The sequence below is a fragment of the Mustela erminea genome, chromosome 4 (genome assembly GCF_009829155.1).
Source record: "Mustela erminea isolate mMusErm1 chromosome 4, mMusErm1.Pri, whole genome shotgun sequence".
NCBI classification, from domain to species: Eukaryota; Metazoa; Chordata; class Mammalia; order Carnivora; family Mustelidae; genus Mustela; species Mustela erminea.
In genome coordinates, this window is record NC_045617.1 from 42,985,426 (window position 1) to 42,998,320 (window position 12,895).

Here is a 12,895-nt window from a genome sequence, read left to right on the forward strand (position 1 = left end):
CTTTCCTTTAGTCAGCACTCAAAATTAATAAGCCTGGTTTTTAAAATCACATAGTTAAGTAATTTGTTGTCCTTGTTTTAAAATGGAGAGTCCTGCATCCAAGAACCACCTCCATGCCTGAAAACCCAGGAAAAGATTGGTCACCCTGTGGAGGATAAGGCTACAAACCAATAAATAACAACACTGTTTATTCAGAAAATGGCTTGAAAACCAATTTATCAACTGAACAGCTTGCTCCTCTGGGCAAATAGCTCTTCTATCACAACAGACTACTTCCCTGGGCAAAAAAATCACTTACCACTTATTAATAGTTTACTTACCAAGACTCGCTTCAAGACCTAACCTGTTACTGAGTTTGCCAATCTCAACCAGATTCCCACACTGAAAGACCTTCCTTTTACGTGAACCCTGACTCCAAAATGCTGTGCATCTCATGCCCAGACCATCCCCTTCTTAGACACAACTGACTGTGTCAAAGTGGCATTTTCCCTTAGGGAATGAATGAGAATATCAATACACAGCCAGGCAGCCTTTGACACTGTGCGTACACATGGCCTGTGCTATGTATAACTTGTAACCACACTGTAAAAAATATCGTAGTTAGGTTACTTGTTCCTAAAATTCAGTGTGATTGTTCCCTCCCGTTATTTTTCATAGCTGTGCACCTTACTGAATCCACTCTATAAATGTCAACAAATATTTCATTATAGCCTCATAACCAACCTGCAAGATAGGGATTATCTATGAGAGAATAACCCAATGCAATTGGAGTTTTTCCTTGGGAAAAAAAAAGTATATTATACTGAGGTATGATGTTTTTATTTGATTACAACCAAATGTTATCCATTCTAGCTTTTGTAAATCAATGTTACAACGATATTATAAACATAAAATCAAATTTTCATATGTTTATTTCCCAATAACCAAAAACAATGACACAATCCTATTTAATATAGGATCCCTAACATCCTTATAAGGAAGCAGACTCAGAGGCTAAGTGTATAGTCTAAGGCACATAACTGGTCAGTGCAGAAGCTAGATTTTAACACATGTTCTTCTCATGCCAAACCCTCACCCCTGAAAGACAAGTAACCTTGATAAGAAGAGCTGATAAAAGTCTATATAGCAGAAATGACACATGAGAATATGTATGTATTTACATACATAGATGTCACATGGCTTAAGGTTGCTCTGTGCATTTTCCACTGCACTTTGCTGCTGCGTTGGTCTCTTGAGAATTCACCTAACTACTATCTCCCCACCAAATATCAACTTATTTTGTTGAATAATAGAGGAATTCTAAAAGATGATGGTATGACATTACATGCATAAGCTGAAAATAGAAAAATTCTAGCTTAACAGCCTAAGTACAGAGGGAAACCAAAAGCAAAAGATAATACTTTAAATTAAAAGGCATTTTATACCACTTAAGTGCATTTTAAACTGATGAAGTATACTATATAGAGAGACATAGCAAAGAAATACTTAGGGCTCAGGAATAAAGACTTGATTTAGTTGCATATAGATAACTAGTTAAGCTCTTTAATATCTATAAATAAGACATAATTGCACTTTCACATATCTTACAAAACTACAATAAAGTAGTTATTTGTCATCATAGTAGCTTATACTATACTCTGTCAATGCAGTTATTGTTACTTGGTAATAATAAGTGAAAAAAAATTTTGTAAGTGAGATTTATTACTGACCTCCCAATTACAGGGATTTGGAAAATAGGGTAAAACTCTATAAATGAAACATGTCCAAAACCCTTGTCAGAAAAATTTAAATTATATAAGGTAAACCCAGGAGAGTAAGACTTTCTCTTCTTATCTGTTGAATAGTTCTAGTTTTAAAATAACCATAAGAAAATTTGGTTTTATGTTTATAGTATCATTATAACATTAATTTATAAAAACTAAAATAGGTAACATTTGGTTGTAATCAAATAAAAACATATCTCAGTTTACTATACTTTCTTTTTCAAAGAAAAACTCCAATTTCATTGGATTATTCTCCCATTTACTCATGTTAGTAGTAATGGGACTACCTTTTCAAAAGAAATAAAATTCTGTACCAAAAATAGCTGAAATAGAATGCCAAAATATTTGAGTCATCTCTGACTCTGTAAAAATTACCTGTCTTGAATGTGGACTACAGGTGTTACAATAACTTACAATCTTTCTTTCTTTTTTTCTTCCTTTTTCATAAATACAGACAAGTTCTGTGCCAGGAAGAAAATGATCATTGCCTTTGCAAATAGCAAAACAAAACCCTCACAGCAGTTGCAAATACACAATTTACCTCAAAATATTAAAAATACTCTGCAAATCTGACAGCACTGGGTACTTTTATTATACAGAACTTAATAATTAACAAAACGACTTCCATTCTCCTGGCACTTTGATACGAGGACTTAATAAAAGAACAATATTGAGAAGCTCCCTCTATGGAAAAAGAATGAGGTAAGGAATACAGCCTCAAGGCCTGGCTGCAACTGTTACCTTCTTTCCTCATCAACACGTTCTAGAACAAGCTGATACTATGCACTCACAGTCTTTCCTTCAAAGATTTCAGAGCCTTTTATGAAGTTCCATCTGCAGTATCCAGCACTATTAATCCCATTTAGATGTTCTCCTCCTCATGTAACTGTGTCCCTCACTATCAATAGCTTCATATAGGTCCTTTTTATTCTCTTGTGTTGCATGTAGATAACCAATATACGCCACGCAAAGTGAAAGGGTTATCAATCCGAAAGCCATTACAGGTTTGTTCTGCCAAAGAAAAAAAATGATAAATCCTCATTAATTAAGATTAATAATTTGAGGAGACCTAAATCTGTTGCACTTTCCTCTTGACATACCAAGTCTATTACCACACTAGCACTGCTATGGTCTTTTCCCTTATAACAATTTACCCAGTTCCTTATCCAATCAATTTAGCTCCTGATAATTCAGAGATTAGAAAAGACTCCTGCTCTCCTCTCCAGTCTTTCTCCTGTGTACAGCCTGATCTCAGGCCTCCACCTTCAGGATGGTGGTGTCTGGGAGAGAGGCTGGGGAAATGAAGCACAGAAATGAGTCTGGTGCTCAGAGTTTTCACTGTTATCTGGGTGACAAGAAGAAGTTGTTTAACATGCCTCAACCCAAGCTTCCCACTGGCAAACCTTCAATTACTTAATCTTGTTAGGAAGTGAGGAATGAAGTATATATGCTATTCTTCTTGCCTAAGTTCATGGATAACTAACAAAAAGCCCTTCATTTTCACATCATATATTAAGTACAGCAAAAATGACAATGTATACACTCTTCTCTGGGAACCTACTCTATAACCTCAAGAAATTTAGTGATTGGGGCAGATACTATGCTGTTATAATAATCTTGATTAACTGCTGAAAAATAGAAGACCCTAAGAGACAAAGTGATGTAACTTTGAAATTGGAAAAAAAAAAATAGGAAAAGATGTTCACAACTCCACAGAAATGTTTTGTCCTGTCAAGAGTATAACTCAAATCTTCCTTTTTGTGTTCACACTCAACAAATTAAGGTTTCTTAGGGTCAGCGTGAGTGCACAGTAGTGATACAAGTTTAAATTAGTATTCTCTGCTTCTGTCACATGTAAGATTTGTATTACTATTTCAAATCTTAATCATCAAAAGAAAAAGGTCAAACTTTTCCACTTGGATGGACACATAAGAAGAGCCCTAAGCTCAAAGGGTTTTAAATCTACAACTCTTGAAATGCACTTGGCAATTAAAACAACACATTTGTTCAAAGGTTTTACAAAATTCTACCTTGACTTAATGATCTGATTGTTAAACTGACCTATTTAACTTTAAAACAGTTTACACTGGCAACTATGTTATTAATATTCTAACCAAATTCAATATATTTAAGTATATTATATAATATTTGATTTCATTTACATTTTTTCTATTTATATTTATTTTTACATATGTAAAAATAAAACTGGTCAAATATATTCAATAATTTGCAACAAGAATATGAATGATTAGCTAACTCCCTTACATTGTATGTTTAAAACTTTTCATGATATTTGCAATATCCCTTAAGTAAAAATGATACAATTAAAGCTGGAATTGTAGAAAGAATGATCAGATATTCATTTTGTTTTGTTTCAATGGAAGATCTTATTTACTCAATAATACCTGATCAAACAACAAATATTTCTTTAGTGCAAAAATATTTCAAATTAGTGCAACCATTAAAATAAAATTTTAGATAGGAATTTGAGAAGTTGGTCTATTAATGTGCAACTGTATTGTTAAAGTTCTCAAATACCCTTAAAATAGTTTTATATGTATATTTAGAGAAATAGTATTTAAAGTTTTCCTTCCACCTGCTTTTATTCAGTGAGCTCTTACTAGTCAACACAGAATTTTCATGATAAAATGAAAACTTCCTATTTCTGATAGCCTAGTTAAACTGAACATAATGACTTATCCTGGATATATTTCTTACAGGTTTAATGAAGAGCTCTGGATTCACAGCTCGAAATAAGGTTGTTGTACGGACCCCTCTGAACCCTGGGTTTCTAAAGTCTTTCTCTTTGGATGGTTCCTCTTTAAAGCCAGGAGACTCCGGTGCTGAAGACATCTTCTTGACTAATGAGGATTTATTACCTAAAAATAAGAAAGAGACCTTTTTTTTCCCCCTTCATGACCATTTTTTTATAATGTTCTTTAAAAAATCATTCTGTACTCATTCATTTTCTTGAATCCCAGTCCAGTTATATACAAAGTGATTGCCAATTATTTTATTACTTTGTGTAACATGTACTCTGTAAACAGTACTTTAAATTTTGTTTGGTAAAACAGTTATTTAATATGTCATCTCTTAGAACAAACCGGTGAAACGGGCAAAAGTTGTTTTACTACTTTCACAGAAGCCTTGGTCTGAGCCACCTTGTACTTGTTATATGAAAGGGGTACTAAGGGAAGGAGGGGGCAGGGAGTAATTCATACCCTTCTTTATTTCCTCCCATTTTCACTACTGCTCACCTTGAAACAGCTGGAGAGCTGCTAGCATTCCTCAGTTTCTCCCACAGCTTCCCCCTGGCCCGTGCTCAGCATCTGCTGGCCTACCCAAGCATGAGTACCAAGCAGTAAGGGCAGGTAGTTACTTTCACTCCTCATTGTGTGTCAGCGACTCTCTGGGAAGGACTGCTCTACCATCTTCTCATCTGAATATCCTTTTCTCCTCTTAATCACTCTAACTCTCTGTGTCTTTTGGCTTCCAGTTCTCCCAGCTGGAGTGTCAACATTTTGTGAATACTCTCTTCTAGATACCATTAGGCAAAAGCTTATTCTTATCATTCCTGCCATCTAATGCTGGGGATGGGTGAGGGAGAGTTGGGAGGGAAAAGGTAGCCAAAAGAGCTTCCAAAGGCTGAAATTATGACAATATGAATAAAATTCTCTGGGGAAATGCTGTAACCCTACCATACGGTAAATGTTATAAAATAAGAGTCAAACATTCACATTTAAACACTCTTTGGGGCTTTGTTCAATTAAGGATTCTTCAAGTCTTCTATTTTATTGACTTTATAAAAGCAATATTTTTGTACCTTTATTAATTGTGGAGAAAATTAGGAGTTCAGTTTTTTCTATTTTCTTTAAAAAAAAAAAAAGATTTTATTTATTTGAGAGAGAGAGAGAGCATGAGTGGGAGATAGGCAGAGGGAGAAGAAGACTCTCCATTGAGCAGGGAGCTGGACAAAGGGCTCGATCCCAGAACCCTGAGATGATGACCTGAACCGAAGGCAGATGCTTAACCAACTGAGCCACCCAGGCACTCCAGAAGTTGGTTTTTTTTTTTTTTCCCAAAACTGTTTTTTGTTGAAGTGATTACTTCATCTATACCACTTAGTTGGATAAACACCTTGTCAGAAACACTTACTTGAAGGGAAAGTATTCTCAATGCTCCCTATACTTGCCAGGGCTTCTGAAATGTTCACTGTTCTCTGTTCCATCATCCACCAGAGGTTACGGTTGTCACTGTCATTATCAACATCATCATCATCATCACTTTCTGGCTCTAGTCTGACATTAGTTAGCACTCCTATAGCAACTTTTGGATTTGCTCACTCTTGGAAAATAGTTCATCTACTATCTCTAGCCACAAAGCCTTTAAAATCAAACTTGTTTGGGAGACTAAGAGAGTTGGCAATTAAGTACCAGAGTATTTCAAATACCACGCTTGGTTTACAGTCTTCCAGGTTGACCTCAGGGGTTCCATAGCAATCATACCTGCTTTCAGCCAAAATTTCACTATGTGGATGGCTTCTACAGACCACCAGATCTCAGCAATCACATTTTCTGTATTCTCTTCACCACTTAAATTTAGAAAGAGTTGTTTCAGCAGTGTGCTTTCACTGTGAAAAGTATACCCCCATCTAATAGCTTTAGAATGGCTCCATGCAATTCAACGGGAAAAACCCAACACATGCCTGATCCAAGCATAGGAGTGTGTTGTAGGCAGAGCAACAGTCTACCAGCAGGAGGATATGGCATTTTGCTCCTTCCATTCTCTTGCCAGCATTTCCTGGACATTCATTAAATAAAACTCTCATCCTTCAGATGCGTGTACTGGCTTTGTAATCACAGGGGAGCAAATGAGCATTTCTGAAGCACTGAGGATAAACCAACTTGCCAATGACAAGTAGTCTCACGTTTCCGTCCAAGATGTGTTACAGCAGAATACAGCAATCATCTAGCTTCATTTACCTCTTCTGCAAGAATACAGCAATCATCTAGCTTTGTTTACTTCTTCTGCAAAGGACTTTGCAGACCTTGGCCGTGAGGTACATGAAGTAGCAACTCAAAGAACACAATTCATCAGCATTTCAAACATCATTCAAACTATAACTAACAATTGTTTTTTTTTTTATTTCCCCTGTATGCAAGTTACTCATTTTCTCCACTGGGACACTGTTTTTTATTTTGTTTTGTTTTTCCCACTACAGACAACTTAGAAACAATTCCTTAAGATGCCTGAAATTTGTTCAGCCAGAATACACTTGCTTGAAACTCATCATGCCCAAGGCTGGCAAAAAAATACACTGCTTTCTGCTGACCCAGAGGTCTACTTATGTGCCTATGTCCTGCACTAACTTAAAAAAAAAAATTTTAAGCTTATTTATTTTAAGTAATTTTAAGTAATCTCTATACCCAATATGGGGCTCAAACTTACAACCCTAAGATCAAGAGTTGCCTGCTCTTCTGTCTGAGCCAGCTGGATGCCCCATCCTGAACTAACTTCTTGATATCACACAAAAATAGCTTTAATAGGGACCTGGCATTTGCTTCTGCTTTAGGTCCAGAGTCCCTTTTATATAATCTACTGATTTATATAATCTATTGAACAATACTTTTAACTTCCTCTTCATCTACGGCCTAATCTTTCCCAAATGTCAACAAAATGGGGAAGGGATGGTACATTCCTTTGTAGCTACTCCTTTCTTATGGCAACAACCTACTCCTATTGCTTTGATTTCATTCTATGAAAAATGCTGGCATTTCATCTTTCTCTCTCAGCCATGAGAGCAGGGTAGATGGAATGTACCACTAATGCATTTGGAATTTAAGTGACAAATGCTGATCACCAGATGCCTAAGCTAAGTTCCAGTAATGTTTCGACTTAAGTTAATAACATGATTAACTGTAACACTGGGAAAGAAAATTTAAAAAGAAGAAATCATTTAAGTGGAAGCAATATTATAGAATATAAATCAGCTCTGCCCATTAAAAGAAACGTGAGGCAGGAAATAGTTAACACAACAGCCACTTTAAGACTAAATCACAGCCTGAGTATACTAATTGAAACTGGGGCATTAGATAAAAATACTAGGAAGGCCTGAAAAGGCAAATACACAAAGGTCATTCATTCTAAGTATAAACTGACAAAGTGGCATTTTCCTTCAATTATTGAGAAACTGCTGCATGTTATTAAAACAAAGATATCAGACTATGGTTTAAAATTGTTCACTGGGAAGAAAAACAAGGTAATGGGGAAGGTGGGCACAGAGGGCACATATTGTAAAGCACAGAAGGGTTCTCAGACCACCGTTAATCACTTACATTCTGATAAAATTTGCCAAGAATTGAGGATGGTTAATGCAAACCTTACCTCAAATCCAAAAACAAGAGAGGGAGAAAGAGACATTTCACTATTTTACAATCAAAGGATTGCAAAAAAAAAATTTTTTAATCAAATCAAAGGGATCTTCAATGTTGAAATTCAACCTATATGAAATGTCTGTAAAAAGTATGGATTAAGAGTGTTCTAACATGGGACGCCTGGGTGGCTCAGTGGGTTAAAGCCTCTGCCTTCGGCTTAGGTCATGATCCCAGGGTCCTGGGATCAAGTCCTGAATTGGGCTCTCTGCTCAGCAAGGAGCCTGCTTCCCCCACTCTCTGCCTACCTCTCTGCCTACTTATGATCTCTCTCTCTCTCTGTGTCAAATACATAAATAAGTAAAAATTTTTTTAAAAAGAGTGTTCTAACATGAATCGTAATGACTTAATTTTTTTTTTTTGTAAGTAGGCTCCACACCCAGGAGGAAGCCCAATCCAAGGAGCCCAACCTCCAATGTGGGGAGCCCAACTCGGGGCTTGAACTCATATCCCTGAGATCAAGACCTGAGCTGAGATCAAGAATTGAACATATAATTGACATATAAGGCGTCCCTGTAATGACTTAATTTTATTTGCAAGATTCCTTGGTCTCCTCTTTTCCTTAGCAGAACCTATGTTTTCTTTGTAATGAATGAAGGAAGTAAATAACCAAGGCAGTCCTTATTATACTGCTATCTCCAGACATCCATATTCACCTTAATAATACACTATTTATTATAAACTTTTTACCAGAAATGACAAAGAACACCTGAACTGGAAGCTAGCAGAAATGTTTATTAAAGGGACAATTACAAATTAAGGGATTACCTATCATACTATATTTTAAAAGATTTCATATACCACAATTTCCATCATTTGTGGATGGAAAGTATACTTTCTGCGAAGTATATAAGTAACATTTTCCATTATATATGTCTTTTACCAGATATGGCATAAGACAGTTCAATTTTATTGCTGCTTTCTTTTTTTTTGCTGCTTTCTTTTTTTTTTTAAAGATTTTATTTATTTGAGAGAGAGAGAAGGGGCGGGAGGAGGATCAGGAGAGGCACAAAGAGACTCCTCACTGAGCATAGAGCCTGACTCAGGGTTCAGTTCCACAACCCCAAGATCATGAGCTGAGCTGAAATCAAGAGTCGGATGTTCAACTGATTAAGACACCCACGTGCCCCTACTGCTGCATGTTAATAAGTCACAGTCACGGTCACTGGGAGGTTATAGCAGTTCTCCCCAAAATTGCATGAATTTGTTTATATAATCTATTGAACAAAGAAATCTTAACATCATTCTATACTTTAAATAAAAAAATATAGATTACTGAGTACAAAAAGGGCTTTTGTAGCCAAAAATTTGTTACATATGGGCACCTGCGTGGCTCAAGCATTAAGTGGCTGCCTTCGGCTCAGGTCATCCCCAGGGTCCTGAGATTGAGCCCCGCATGGGGCTCCTTGCTCAGTGGGAAGCCTGCTTCTCCCTCTCCCACTCCCCCCTGCTTGTGTTCCCTCTCTTGCTGTTCACTGTGTCTCTCTGTCAAATAAATATTAAGAAAAAAAATTGTGTTACACACAACTATAAGAAACAATACAACAAAAAATCTTTTCCTGTAAAAAGTTCTTCTGAATCTCTTCACATGCCTGGCCCACAGAGCTACAGATATATGGGTGGAGCAGAAATTCAACTTGTGTTGGTTGTCTAAGTAAAGTACATAGAGTGCAAAAACTTAGTTGTTTGTTCACAGATGTGTTCCACTGTCAAAACTTTTGGGGAAAACAAATATCTACATCAAAAGTAAACTTTTAATCTAGAAGTAAAGCTATTTTCAAGTGCAGAGCTAATGTAAATTCCACTTTTAAAAGCTGCAGAACTAATCATAAATTCAAAGCAGAGCAATAATCTGACATCACCACTCAAATGCACTGTACCTTAGACAAAAACACCTATTTAACATCTAGCACACTTCCCTTAGAACTTCCGGTCCTCCCATTACTTTGTCCAACTTCTCCCCTTACTCTCTGTTCACCACTGTAAGTAGCAAGCACTTAAACTTGTTTGCATATGATACTGACCAATCTCGACTTACACTTGCTTTCAAGATAGGTTTACTTTTAAGTTAGGGAAAAAAATTCATTTATTGTGTTAAAAAGACACACACACAGTCTGGCAGGGATGACCGAAACCTGGCATTGCACTGCTGCTGGTGAAGCAATTTGGTGATTAGCCTGTGTGTGGGCCCACTTGCAAAATACTCAATAAATTAGGTATCTAAGGGGCCACCCCTGGCGGGTGCAATCTATCCAGCAGCCCCTACTTGTATTTCTTCATTTTTTCCATCACTCATTTCTTGTTCCCCTACTGACAAATGATATGAAACTGTCATTTATATGTTTTTTAAAAACAGAGTAAGATTTTTCATACCTACCCGTAAATAAAAAGGATCTAAATTCAGCTGCATTTACTTCATATGTCCCTCCCTGGTAAAAAGTTCATCTTTTTCTTCTGCCCATCCTCTTGTGAAGGAAATACGTGATTGGAAAAGAAAGCAGCAAAAAGATAGGATGCTGCCTCACACAGCTTCATGAGTGTCATTCACACCTCAAAGTGTGAGTGAGAATGGTGCCCTCCTGGAACTAATGCACAACGTGTGAGCCTGTACAACATAGTCCTAGACAGTCAGAACTGGTCATTTTGGGATGATTTTCCCTCCCTTACTAAATTTTTTGCTCGGGCAGATGATCAGAGTGTATTTGGCAACTGATATTGAACAATTCACTCGTATGACTATATTATGTTGTACATGGAAATTAGACCAAGATAAAAAAAAATATGAGTTGCTTTAGGGAAAAATTTCATCTTCAGATGTTCATTTTTTAAATCAGCATCTCAACAGAACATGTCAAAACAAAACCATCAGAATTATAGAATGTTAGTGAGAATGAACCTTAGCAATAATCAAAGCCCCCCCCCTTTTTTAAGATTTAAAGAATTCTAAAATAGACAAACTATTTTAGTGGAGATATAAAATACACTTGTTATTTTAGTTTCACATACCACACTATCTTAATATTTAAGAAAATCATTTGCAGTCAGGGTCAGAGCACTTCAAAAAGAATTTAAATTAGAATAAACAAGTTTGGGATAGACTCAGACGGCTTTGTGTTTTCAAGGGATTCGGCATAGCCTCAAATTCCTTCCAGTCTTGCTATGTGTAAGCTGGAGGTCTTGGAAGAGGTGACAACCTCTGCAGGCTTCAGTTTCCACCTAAAAGGGTAATGCTATCTATTGCACAGAACAGCTGTGTAGATTAAGTGAAATAACACTTTTTAAAGGATGTAACAGATATTCAATAAATGACAGCTATTGTCATGCTTACCACCTAGTCCAATTCCCTTTTTTAAACACAGAAACCTAGACCCAAAGAGACTGTCTTTGCCAATGAGAGTGAGATAACCCAGGTCTCTCAATTTCCAGCCCACCCCTATTCCACTTCACCCCCAATGTACTCTGTAAGTTATCAACAGAATTACAAAACATAAAATTATAATCATTTAAATTTTTTTAAATGGATTCTGTATTTGTTGTTTTGATGTTTAAAAAAAAAAAAAGTTTAAAAAAGTGCCTTTCCATCTCTTGTATTTACTGTACCTGAGTAAGGGAGAAGGGTTTTCCCAATGGCTGTTACCATCTGAGGTAGTGGTGCATACTACTTCCCTCCCCATATGGTGGTATCTACACTACAGCTGGCTATTACTCAGAGACAGATGCATCTGAAGCCTCCAGAAAAAAAAGAAACTGCGGTGGGGAACTGCAAGGGGGAACACGTGACTGAAGGGAAGAGGCACTTCAGGTGAAAACAATCACAACACCTCTTCCCTCTAAAGAGCAGCCTGGTGAGCTGGGACACCAAGAAACTGGCCAGGAAGTGGGAGGGTGCCTGACGTGAGGCTGCCCAGGACCAGCGCCGGGATCTTGGCAAGTGAGAGCCGGGAAATGGGCTCTATGAGGTCAGGGATGCCAAAGACGGTTCAGGGCGCCCACAGAGTGGCGACGGTTCGGGGGGCTGGAGGGAACGCCGTCAGGCCCGACGCACCTGGAAGCGAGGCCCACAGGGCGGCCCCGTGGCCAACGCCAGGGACCAGACAGTGGGGGTAGGGGAAAGGGCACCCTGTTCCCCCGCCGTCGCCCATCACCCGCAGCCCCTCACCTGCTGCGAGGTCACCCACCCTGCGCGTTCTCTCAGCTCCGCCTCCTCGCCGCGTGCAGAACAGAGCCGCCCAGAGCGCCCATCAGGTTCCTTGCCACAGCGGCCCCTACAGCGTGGAGGCCGCAAACGCAGGGGCGCGTGCGTTGCTGGACTCCGGCCTCTCACCGCTCCTCTAGCTCCCAGGTGGTGGCGCCGCCCACGGATTCAGCTGTTGGGAGGCGTTTTTAGTTTCTCCCTTTACTTTTAGTTTTCAGCCTCCCAGGGTTCGATTTTCGTGTGTCTGTGTTTTGTAGAAATACAAGGAGACAACATCTAGACATTTATGTATTAAATACATAAAAATGTATTTAATGGAAGGGAAAAGCATTCTGAGGCGGGAAAGAAGGCTATCCTCCAGCCTGGATTTTAGAAGCACAGTGGTTCAAATATACAGTTAATACTCTGTCATTCTCTTAGTGTCTTGACATTCCAAGATGCAAGGTGTGTGTAGCCATGGTTGTGATAAAAATAGATAGGGTTGCTGGTTTGTACATACTTTCTTG

At 37.9% G+C, this 12,895-nt stretch overlaps 1 protein-coding gene across 1 annotated transcript; it reads right to left on the reverse strand.

Moving 5' to 3' along the window:
* Positions 1–803: 803 nt before the first annotated feature.
* SMIM8 (small integral membrane protein 8) lies at positions 804–12,342 on the reverse strand. The gene is made up of 3 exons (XM_032339098.1): positions 11,795–12,342; positions 4,482–4,642; positions 804–2,774 (listed from the first exon to the last, which is right to left on the reverse strand). Exons 1-3 carry the CDS (start codon positions 11,832–11,834, stop codon positions 2,616–2,618), a joined length of 360 nt encoding a protein of 119 aa, XP_032194989.1. The 5' UTR covers positions 11,835–12,342; the 3' UTR covers positions 804–2,615.
* Positions 12,343–12,895: the final 553 nt, after the last annotated feature.